Source organism: Aythya ferina, assembly GCF_964211825.1.
Source record: "Aythya ferina genome assembly, chromosome: Z".
Taxonomy (NCBI): Eukaryota; Metazoa; Chordata; class Aves; order Anseriformes; family Anatidae; genus Aythya; species Aythya ferina.
In genome coordinates this window covers 12499616-12512226 of record NC_140299.1, presented here as the reverse complement: position 1 = coordinate 12512226, position 12611 = coordinate 12499616, and the positions used below count along the sequence as shown (strand labels likewise).

Here is a 12611-nt window from a genome sequence, read left to right as displayed (position 1 = left end):
GAGCAGCCATTTTCTTGAGGAGAATGCTGTGGGAGACGGTGTCAAAAGCCTTGCTGAAGTCAAGGTAGACCACATCCACAGCCTTTCCCTCATCCACCCAGCGCGTCACTCTGTCATAGAAGGAGATCAGGTTCGTCAAGCAGGACCTGCCTTTCATAAACCCATGCTGACTGGGCCTGATCAAAGTGCCTTGTGACGACACTCAAGATAATCTGCTCCATGAGCTTCCCTGGTACTGAGGTCAAACAGACAGGGCCTATAGTTCCCTGGGTCTACCTGCCAGACCTTTTTGTAGCTGGGTGTCACGTTTGCTAGCCGCCAGTCAACTGGGACCTCCCCCGATCGCCAGGACTGCTGATAAATGATGGGCAGTGGCTTGGCCAGCTCCTCTGCCAGTTCCCTCAGTACCCTTGGGTGGATCCCATCCGGCCCCATCGACTTGTGCACATCCAAGTGCCATAGCAGGTCACCAACCAGTTCTTCATGGATAGTGAGGGCCACATCCTGCTCCCCATCCCCTTCCACCAGCTCAGGGTACTGAGTATCCAGAGAACAACCGGTATTGCCGCTAAAGACTGAGGCAAAGAAGGCATTGAGCACCTCCGCCTTTTCCTCATCTCTTGTAACTAAGTTTCCCCCCACATCCAGTAAAGGATGGAGATTCTCCTTAGTCCTCCTTTTTGTGTTGATGTATTTATAGAAACGTTTTTTGTTATCTTTAACGGCAGTAGCCAGATTGAGCTCCAGATGAGCTTTGGCCTTCCTAATTTTGTCCCTGCACAGCCTTGCAACATCCTTATAGTCCTCCCTAGTGGCCTGCCCACTTTTCCAAAGATTATAAACCCTCTTTTTTCTCCTAAGATCAAGCCACAATTCTCTGTTGAGCCAGGCTGGTCTTCTTCCCCGCCAGCTCGTCTTTGGGCACGTGGGTACAGACCGTTCCTGCGCCATGAAGATTTCCCTCTTGAAGAGCGCCCAGCCTTCCTGGACCCCTCTGCCCTTCAGAACCGCCTCCCAAGGGACTCCACCAACCAGTGTCCTCAGCAGCACAAAGTCAGCCCTCCGAAAGTCCAATACAGCGGTTTTACTGGTCCCCTTCCTGGCCTCGCCAAGAATAGAGAACTCCACCATTTCGTGGTCACTCTGCCCAAGACAGCTCCTGACAATCACATCCTCCACCAGTCCTTCTCTGTTTGTGAAGAGAAGGTCTAGCGGGGCACCACCCCTGGTAGGCTCACTAACCAGCTGAGTCAGGAAGCTGTCTTCCACACTCTCCAGAAACAATCAAAGAGAGGAATCCAGAGGTTACATGTGAAAAATGAAATGACTAAGGGGGAAAATACTGTTTACAGAAAGGCAAGATAATTCTGGGACTAAAACCTCTGGGTTCTTCAGGCTCAGGGAAACTTGCCTTCAATTTTTGATAGTGGCCAGTACTGCAAAGACCTTTCTTCTGATGGTTCCCTCAGCACCCTACATCCCATAATTGTAGGACTTGCCCTCTATACAAAGTGATGTAGTAGTAAATGCATGACGTATTTAGTATACACTGAAATGATCTTGCATAAAGCAACAATTTTAGTTTCAACTACAAGCTCAATTTGAGATATTACCTGTTTTTTGAGTTTGTACTAACTACTGTAGCGCATCCATTTTTGAAACTTTTGGGGCTTTTGAGAGTATTACTTCTTACTGGATTATGATTAGATGTTTGATCTACAGCTTTGAACTGTAAGATTTGATGGTGTAAAACAGTACAGCAACTTTTGAGTATAGCAGGGATCCATATATGAATCTGAAATACATTGGATTTAGTGGAACAATTGGAAAAATTTCTATTGATACATGAAGTTCTCTCCTAAAAAGAGCGGGTGATATTTTTTTTTTCTAGTACTTCATACTTTTCCATATTAAAAAGTTTAAATGCTACAAAGTTAGATGATGGAATGGAACAAAAAGAATAAGCTTAGTAAAAATAGCCTTTCAGATTTTTTTTTGTTGTCTGGGTATTTTACAATTCTACCACTAGATGGAAGGAGAAACCAGAAAACAGGAATGTTTGTCTTCTCACCATAACTTAGAGCATTTGAAGAACTTTGTAGATTTAATATGTAGCTTGTTTCCCCTGAGACGTTCTCTTCTAAAGAACATTTATTGAAACTGGTTTTGTGGAGGACTTACCTTGAGTTTAAAACAAAACAAGAGTTTTTGCTGTATAAAGGTATCAAAGAGTAACTCTTTTTGAAGTATTACTTTCATAGTATGTTGTAATTGACCAGTTAGCTTTGAATTGTGGAATATCTCTTGATGCTAGGTACGCTGTAGTTGCATTGCTCTTTACTCACAGCTAATGTTTTTCTTTTTTGTCTTTTTCTAGGAATGGAAAGAGCGGTATGGAAATAGAGAGGATTCTACTAGAAACAGGGTTGTCCACACAGAACAGAAAGAATCCAGTTTCTCAGAGACCAATACCAATAGACGTAAGTTTTGTGTGTTTTTTTTTCTGTTGTTGTTTTGAGTGTGTACATTTTTGTTTGTTTGTTTTTAGGTTTTTAATATCTTGTCTGCACAATTGCTGGCTGTATAAGAAAGACTAAATAGTTTCCTTTTGTCTTAGATGATGTGCTGATACATTTCCTTCCGTGGCATAGTGTTGCCTTTTCCGTTAAAGACACCTGAAAAGAGTACTGCGTTTCTTCCTGTCTTTTGACCAGCTGTAGTTGGAGATTCTGGCTGGTCTCAGTTACATGGTTTTCTTATGAGACATACACTGATTGCAGTCAGCATTGCAGTTTGTAACAAAAATACTTAATTTAGGACATGTTCATTTAATAACACATGTTAAAATACTGATGGCTTAGATTCTTATATGTGCAGTATTATTTTTCTTGTTGAAGAATAATAATGTTGAGACAAAAATCTTTGAAAACAAACAAACTTTCATTGTCTGCTTTAACTTTCCAAAGGTTGACTTGTCCTTGTGTCATTATTTGTATTAATGTTTTTAAATATATTTTATGCGCTCTTGTAAGCGAACAACAGGTGAGAAATGTAACTGAACAACTACGTATGACAGGTTAAATTAAGCAAAGTTGATAAAAGTTTACTCAATAAATGGGAAAAGATTCAAAAAAAAAAAAAAAAAGGTAAGAAAAAGTGGGAGGTGGGGAAGCTTTGAACATATTTCAGAGACAGCTGGCAGATTTTTTTCCCCCCACACATTACAACAGTTGGAAACCCAAATTTTCAGTGATAGCCAAACTGAAATTATTTGAAATTATATTTTAATATTAACGATATGATTGTGCAGCATTCTGTAGGCACTGTGCCTACACAACAACAGCTGTAGGCACTGGCCTAGTGAAGGAGGCAGTAAATTGCAAAACAACTGGTTATTTCACTAATTTGTTTTGAAATGGATAAATCCACAGAAAAAGAACAGAAAAACCTCCAGGTAAATTTTATACACATCTCTTTCACAGCTAGTTTAATTAAAAGTAGAAAGTAGGAAGAAGAATGAATGCTTTATTTATTTACTTCTAAGTAATATTTGTTTATAACTTTTGCAAAGAATGAAAAGAAAATGAAAAACTAGATTTCATCCTAGTTAAGGGGAAAATGAAAAGTTGTAGTCACATAGCTCTGGAAATTAAAAATAAAATCCAAATTACCTACAAATTTGAGAATGTAGCCAGATTTGGTTTAATATTGAACTTACTCTAGGTAATCACTCTTATGCTTTATCTGAGATACTAGCAAATTATTACACTGTTTTCTATCGTGTTTTTTTAAAGTTTTATGTTTCCACACACTCTAAGGTGTACATAGACCAAACAAGTGTCTTTCCTTTCTTTTACATATTCAGCACTGTCAAAGTACACCCGATCAAATGGTAGGACTGAGAGAGATAGAATAGAACTTCTCCAGGATGCAGAACCTTTGGATTTTAATGCAGACTCCATTAATGATGACCCTCTTGAATCAGACTCTGGAAGGTGAGGAATTTCTGTTTTATTTAGAATTAAAAATTAAAAGATATTAGCTCATATCTCCTGATCTGTAAAAGTTATATTGGATGATTTTGTAATAATAGCTTTTTAAACCATATTTGACTCTCACTAGCTCTTTTCTTTTTCTTCCTTCTCCACGAAGATATGAAAAATGTTTTAAAACCAGTCAAAACATGAAGGCTTTTCCATTTTTATTATTATTAGAAATGTTTGAGTTGAACATTAAATTTGTATGTTGGTGTAATGTGAAAAATATTGCTTATAAATACAGAAGTGAAAGACCGGAAGAAAGACCTACATATGTCCTATATAAGGTTTTCCTACAGGACCTCAGTCTTACAGTACTTCAGAAAGCTTACTTGATTTCCCTATATGCAAACATCATAAAGGATGGAAAGGCAGGAAACAGAACAGAGTATTACAGGCCAGTAGTTGCAGGAATGCAGCTGGGGATCAGATCTTGAGACTAGTGAAGTAAATGAAAATCTGAAGCTATTGAACAAAAACTCTAGGACTGTATGGTGTAGCTCTGTGTATAATAGAGAACTCTGTGATTCTCTGAATGTCTTTGCAACACCAAACGTTCTTAGTTTTGAAACAGGTATCTTACTAGCTGCTAGGCTCTGCTTCATATTGAGGAAAGAAGTAACACATGTAATGGATGCTTTTTTTACCTAGTCTATTATGATTTAGAACCTTTAAATGATAAATCATTTTAAATTTCTTATAAGGAAGTTATACTTCGTGTTATTTTTCAGCTTAAATTAGCATATCAAATCCAATAAAAATTCCAAAGTGGTTTCTGTTGAGTTACATCTGTAATGTCAACAAATAAATGCCAGTTCAAAAGCATGTAAAGAATGCTGTTAAAGTACCCTACCAGATTCTGTGGATTGATTCAGCAGTGTTAGAAGCAGTGTTAGATTATAACAGCGACTAACTTGTATTATCTAGTGTCACAACATTTCAGAAGCTTGGGGTTGTTGGCTTTGTTCAAGTACAAGAGTTTAAAGAGAAACTAGCCTTGCAGTTCTAAGCATTGTTGACTTTCTAAACAGTGCGTGGAAGGGTAATAACCTACAAAAATGTACATAGGCTTTCTTATAATTATTTTGAGGCAAATACTTTTCAAGTATATATCTGAAGTCTTCTGGCAGTTATGCAATTTTGCAGAGCATTCTGATCTTTTGCTTTAAGAAGGAAACCTGGAGCCAGAGAGTTTAATAGGGCCTTCTTCTATAACCTTCATTTCATAGAGTCGATAAATCAAGAGTAATTCCATTTAAAATTTCAATTCACTTAAAGATTGTTTGTGTGACATTGATATATTTTTTACTTTTTTTAAAATGATAGCTTCTGCAATAGTTATAAATGTTTTAGGACATTGTAATAGCACTAGGGAGGCTAAGTTCTGGTTTTGTGTCTGTTTGGGTTTTGCCTAAGTACTGCAGACAGGAAGTACATCATGCTTGTATCAGATTGTACTTGTGCCTTCTAAATCCTTTTGAAATATATATGACCAATAATTTGTGAAGATTCCTTTTTTTCCAGGTAAGTATGCAGCTGTTTGTTTTAATTAATCTTTATATGCTTCCTAGGAATACAGTATGTTCTGTTAAACACCCAAACAAGAAACTTGATGCTGTTTTTTAAAACGTTTGTACTATTTAACAAAAGCATTCAACTTCTTTCCTTTGTAACAGGAAGCAAAGTTCTTTAAGACTCCCTATGTTCATATCGCAAACCATATGTTTTTTTGATCACATGAGATTTAATTTAATGACTGCATAAAACATTCTCATGGAAAAAGTAATCCAGTAGAACTTCAGATCTTGTAACAATCATTGAGACTAAAGAAGCAAAGTGTGCAGTGAGGGTTATATATATTCTTGGGTCTTTATTCTTCTTTTTCCTGTGATACTTTTTCATACTTAAAATTCATTCTGCAGGTACCAGCCTGGTGGAAGATACCTGTCAATGTCTCGAAGCGTAATATTTGATGATGTCTAAACTCAAAGCTAAGGAAAATTCAGTGGACATGTATTTCTTAATCGTTGCTTGGAAAATACTGTATTTATGATATATCACAGAAATAGAGAAGACCATTTTTGTTTTTAAAATAATAATGAAGGAACAACTATATTTTGGAAATGCACATGTATTAGAACTTTACCACTTATGACAAGAATAAACCTGTTAATAAGAGCAAGTGTAGAGTCCTGCACCTGGGAAGGAACAACCACATGTATCAGTACGGGCTGGGGGATGACCTGCTGGAGAGGAGCTCTGAGGAGAAGGACCTGGGGGTCCTGGTGGATGACACGTTGGCCATGAGCCAGCAGTGTGCCCTGTTGGCCAAGAAGGCCAATGGGAACATTAATGCTGGCTGCATTAAGAGGAGTGTGGCCAGCAGGTCAAGGGAGGTGATCCTCTCCCTCTACTCTGCCCTGGTCAGGCCTCACCTGGAGTACTGTGTCCAGTTCTGGGCTCCCCGCTACAAGAAAGACAGGGATCTCCTGGAAAGAGTCGAGTGGAGGACCACAAAGATGATACGGGGCCTGGAACATCTTCCCTATGAGGAAAGGCTGAGACTGGCTCTGTTCAGCCTGGAGAAGAGAAGACTGTGAGGGGATCTCATCAATGTGTATAAATATCTGAGGGGTGGGAGACAGGGGGATCTGGCCAACCTCTTTTCAGTGGTTTATGGGGATAGGACAAGAAGTGATGGCCACAAGATGGAGCACAGGCAGTTCCACACCAACACGCGAAAGAACTTCTTCATGGTGAGGGTGACGGAGCACAGGGACAGGCTGCCCAGGGAGGTTGTGGAGTCTCCTTCTCTGGAGATATTCAAGGCCTGTCTGGACGCCTACCTGGGCAGCCTGCTCTAGGGAACCTGCTTTGGCAGGGGGGTTGGACCCGATGATCTTTCAAGGTCCCTTCCAGCCCCTTCAGTTCTTTGATTCTTCTATTGTAGATGTAATTGTATGTCCATGTGGAATTTTTTGTAATGACCAAAAGGAGAAAACTAATAATTAAGTTAATAGAGAACAAACTTCCTAAGTATATCTATATCTAGGGCTCAACTTGAACAGTAATATTTAAGTTTCAAAAAGAGCGTTTTTGGAAGGATTTATTTTTTTGTATTTGAGCAGATGCTATGAGAGTATCTTGATGCATCCGAAGTGCAGCTATATCAGTTATTAAAATAAGCATTTTCTAACTTTTTTTCCTTTTTGAATTTTTATGCCTAGTCCAAAATCTGCTGATTTTAAATTAAGGCTTCTTTTGGTTTCAGTGGTCTTTGAATCAGACCCTGCATAGGCAGAAAATTTAATGGCAGGCTGTGCTCATAAATCTCGCTGGCATAAATTTTGGAGAAGTATATATTGATCAAGAAAGGTAACTTTTTTTTTTTCCTTTTCTAATGCTATATAAAGATAAGTAGCATGTGTAAATAATTGAATATGGATGAGGGTTTCACCATCGTATGAACATGTGCAATAGCAAGAATACATTCATAAAGATATGTCTGTGTAAGATTTTTATAGTTGTAACTGAAAATCTTGGCATACTGATGGCTTTTTAAGTGTAAAAGAAATCTAATAAGAAAGCTGAGTTAAATTCTGAAACATTATAATTTGCATATGATTCAGGCACAACTTACAAATTTAGGGTATTTCTTTAGAAGAAGGGAAATACATAGCATGACTAGATAATAATAATAAACACTTTATGTCCCAAATGCCCTGGTTCCATTATGTATCTGTTTTTAAGGTGCCTGTACTTTGCAGTAAGTTGTTGCAAAAAGAATAAATGCTTACTCATTTAAATGCCATTCAAAAATGCCAATTAATGTTAATAACAGTGTAAAAATGCTTCTCATTAATTTCATTGGTGTACATATATTTTTGAATCGTAGTTAGTTGAATGAAGTTTGAAATATAAGGTTGAAGATATGGTCATAGTCATGACATCTTGTGAAATTTGATTAACTTAAAATGTTGCTTTATTGGAATTTGTCTTATATCTTTACCACTTAAAGTTTTCTTAAGTGCTTATTGCAAAACAATGTTGAATACTGAAAGAGAACATGCTTCTATCATAAATTCTCACCATGCTTAAAAAGACAGGCAACCCTTAAAGCATCTGGGACTGAGTTATTATGAAAAGTAAATTTTCATGAATGAGGTGTTCTACTAATTCTTAAAAGTAGTCTTTGTTTTCTGAAGTAACTGTTAATGGAAATCTAACTACCTCCTGTGATTTAGTACATTATATGTTCTAACAGTAGTGGTATTTATAATATATCAATCTGCCTGTTTTAAAACACTGTATTGTTATTATGAAGGAGGAGAAATACTCTACTTGTGTAGAAATAATTATGTAAATAAATGGGCAGGCATAAAATAACTGTCAATTTTGTTCTTAGGTGAATATGCTGAATGACAGCTATACCTGCATGTGTCCAAACTCATGCAATTTCCACTTTACCTGTAAGAGGGCACTTCTTTAATTTGTGCATTTTGTGTATTGTAAAAGCTTGATCAAAATCTTATGGCTGTATCAGGAACTGTAAGTTGAGAAAGAGACACTTTTTTAATGCAGGCTGTTCTTTAGGAACTTTATAATAGGAACTTTATAATAGCACCTATTTAATTTATAGTAGCTACATTTAGAAACACTATCTTGTATTCAGCCTTATCTGAAAGGGGATGTATGTTTTGGACATCCATCAACATGAATGTTCCAAGACTTTATATTTCTATTTTTATAACATGTATTTCATTTAATTGCCCAACAATTTTTGTGAAAATCTGTGAATGAAATAAAGGTGCAAGATCTTAATTTAACTCCTGAAATGTTACTACAAAGGGATCTAATTCAGTGCTAGTGGAAAAGTCACAGAAGGGATGTTTGCTTATCTGAACATTTGTGAATTATTCTTATCTAGCTGCAGTTTACTTCAGAGCAATGGTTAAAGCCTTCTCAGGGCTTGATTTTTTTTCCCCTCTCAGAAATCAGTGGAACAGTTGCTAGCAGAACTTCCTATTGAAGCTTGGTCAGGATTTAATATACAAAAGCTAACTAGTCCCTGGTTTAAGCCCTCTGAGCAGTTTTAATGGGGATATAGTGATTTGAGGATCTGCTTTTATAAATTCATGGCAGTGGGGTTTCAGTTGCTAATACAGAAATTCTGAGCTCATTGAGGTGGGAATCCACTGACCTATTTTTGGATGTTGAAGTGCAGTAATGGAGTAACCAGTGGCTGCTTTTTGAAAGCCCAGAAATCAGAGCTCATAAAATATCTCAAGGGTTCTTCCCTGGTTTGTGCTTGGAGATCCCCAGTGCCACATCACGTAGCCCCTGGATATTGGGAGCTTAGATTTGAGTTGACAAGTGAAGGCATTATTTTATTCATGTGTTCATTACTGAACAACAGTTACTCTTGCTCTAAGTGCAATTGATAGGCTGATTAAAGTGTTTCAAAAAGTAATTATTAGAGCATATGACTAAATCTGGAAAACTTTCAACAAAAAATAGAGTACAATTATAAAAAAAAGTTGTAGAAATAAGCTGTATGCCTGCATGACACTTGGTGCATACCTGAGCTAATTTTATACTAATTTGGTTACTGCTAATAAAAACAATGCAAAAGTTTTGCTTGGAAGATAAGTGCCTGAGGTTTTAAACACCTCTCCCCTCCCTCCCCAACCAAACTCTTGCTGAGTTCCTTGAATTCTACTCCTATTAGTACCCTAAAATATTTATATAAAATAAATTAAAATCAACTTTGGTATGTCTAAGCTGTGATTGTAGTATATGCTAATGTTTTTTTTGCAGTACATTTGATGCTCTGGATTAGATGATTTAAAATAAAACTGCCTTGCAAAATGTGCTTTTTGGAAACTGAATGTTAGCTTATTAATTTTGTCAGTATACAGTCATATTTATTTCAATTATATCTTTCTTTACAGTCTTGCTTTTTTAGTTACTGAGCAGCCAGGGTATACTTTGATTTTATCATCATTATCACACTTTCCTCAAGCTATGGACACCACCACCACCACACACACAAAAAAAAATAAACAACAGAGCAACAAACACACCAAAAAACAAAAACACCCAAGCTAAATACAGATGTTCGAATATTTTCAAGTCAGATATGTAAACCAGTGAAAAGAATTCACATAAATAGACATGAATGTTGAGATGTGGGAATGACGACAGTAGCCACTTTAATACTCTGTCAGTGCTGGATTTCTGGATTTCTTTAAAAGTATGGAGATTAAAAAGCTCTAGTCAAACTTCCTGTTCGTGCTAGATCTGTATTTCTGTTTTCAAACATCTAGAAATATACACATTCTGATAACTGCATTAAGAAGTGAGTCCTCTGCACTTGAAGTAAGGTGCAGCTCTTAGAAAGACTTCTCACTTCACATCACTATGAGGGAACATAAAGGAGACATTTAGCGAACTATGTAAAGGGCATAGGGCAAACTATGATATATTTTATCACTTAGGTACGATAACAAACTATACTACTGTAACTTACACTACTGGAAAAATCACAGTATATATAATATGTCTTTGTTTTGCAATCAAGCACCTGTAAAATAAATTGTCTTTAACAGTATTAATGGGAGTAGTAGGAAGCTGCTAATTTTTCAATACTATTGTTATTTTAAATCACAAGCACGATGAGTTTTAGATATGAAGTATTAACAATGGTTACTCTGATTTTCTGTAATTATAATTTTATTAAATTTATCTTGGAATACTGTGTTATATGAAAAATACATTATTTTGTTACAATTTTCATTATTGTTGTTAGTTACTTGCAATCTGAAGGGCATTTATGATACCAAACAGATCACTTTATGAAGGAAGACTTTTTATGAGGCTTAAGCAAATCTGGCCTATTCATAACAGAGAGCAATGTTTGAATCTGAAACAATATATTCTCTCCTAGCTTTTAACTTTTGTTTAAAAATCAGAAAATGATTGATTTTTACAAAGCAACTTACTGGTGAATCTTGTAAACCTTTTGAAATTTTTACATTCCTTTTCCCTAACGGGCTCTGCAGGAATATGTGCTGCTTCGTGGCAGTTCTATTAATACTATCTGTGCCTCTAATTAAGTAGTCTAGACTGAAGCTGAGACACTCCTACACCACTTACGTTAATAGAAACCCAGTGTTCCTAGCAGAATAGCACCTTGAACTGGATCCCTTTCTAGTATATTGATTGCTGTCATTGATTGTTGCATTAAATTTGGTATCTTCTGTTTCAGTCATATGGTAACCACCACCAGGTTCGTTCTTTGTTTCTATTAAAGTGCACTGGAATGTATTCCTCAGCATGTTTAATTTTGTGTGTGTTTTAGTTGTAATTGGCAGGCAATAATAATATGCAAATTCAGTTATTTCTTCAGGATAATGTTATATTTGACATTTCTATGAATTATAATAGTTTGATAGCTTAGCTATCGCTGTAGAAATTATTTTCTGTAGAAATATCTTATGTTTCTATGGAAGTATCTGGAAGACAAGGGAAATTATTATTAAGTATAGCTATAGTAGTAGAAGACATTTATTCTCCAATGTATTTTGAGAATAGGCTGTAGGAGTGCTGCTTATGGATAGACTAGCTTTTGCCTTATGATGCAAGTATGTGTGGATAAAACCTTGTTTTGGAATTCACTGAGTTATAAATTTTTCTGTGTATTAAATTATTGATGTACTGGATATATTTTTGAATTGTATGTCAAAGAGTTAAGTTGGCATGAAATAAATCATTTCTGCAATACGTTTTTCCCTGGTGTATTTTAGATATTCAGACTTCTCTGTAATGTTTTCTGGTAAGTGATCTCTCAGAGAAATTCAGCCCATTCCTTCCTTCCAGCTAGAAATTAAGTTTACTTTAGAAGACAATCATGGTTTTGTCACCTTTTTTGCATCTTCTTTAAAGCAGATTTAAATGGGAAAAGAATGGAAGATTTAAGAGGAAAGAAGCCTGCATAGCTAGACATACCATTGTCAGAGCCCAGGGCTGAGACACGGCACTTTGGGTCCAGTCCCATTCCTGACAGGTTGCCCAGGCTTCTGTGAACACAGGGAGGCTGTAAGCTTCCCACAGTGCCTGAAGGGATCCTGTAAGGAGCCTCTGTGTTTCTGGGGCTGACTGGACCCCTTGTACTTCTGGGGGGCGAGAGGTGGGGCAGAGGGTACGGCTCCTACATCCCTACTTCCTTTTCCTCCATCCGGCTGGAACAGAATTCCTTCAGCTGATACTGAGAAGAAAAGCAAGTGAATGTGAAGAAAGAGTTAACTCTTTTCTTTTACTACTTGTTTATTTATTGGTTTTACCAAAAAAAAAAAAAAAAAAGTAAAAAGGGACAAATATGAGTAGGGTGGCTTTCTTTAATAATGCAATTATTAAAATGTTTTATTGTCTTTACAGATGCAGTGGCTGTACATATGTTTAGGCTTCCTTTTTCATTCTGCTGAATGAAGCATTATTTCCCTTGAGAGGTACAGGATTATCTTCTGGATGTAGTAAATTGAAAAGTCATACCCTGGAGCAAGTAATAATTCATTG

The 12611-nt window shown here is 36.6% G+C and overlaps 1 protein-coding gene across 4 annotated transcripts in view; it reads left to right on the top strand.

The window, feature by feature from the left end:
- The window catches only part of LMBRD2 (LMBR1 domain containing 2), a 38536-nt gene extending 26717 nt beyond the window's left edge, over nucleotides 1-11819 (top strand). For all 4 annotated transcript variants that reach the window (XM_084503774.1, XM_084503775.1, XM_084503776.1 and 1 more), the window contains 3 exons: nucleotides 2378-2480; nucleotides 3866-3995; nucleotides 5960-11819. In XM_084503774.1, coding sequence (XP_084359900.1) covers nucleotides 2378-2480; nucleotides 3866-3995; nucleotides 5960-6020 — 294 coding nt within the window. In that variant the 3' untranslated portion in view covers nucleotides 6021-11819. The remainder of the gene's footprint in view (nucleotides 1-2377; nucleotides 2481-3865; nucleotides 3996-5959) is intronic.
- The last annotated feature ends 792 nt before the right edge of the window (nucleotides 11820-12611 follow it).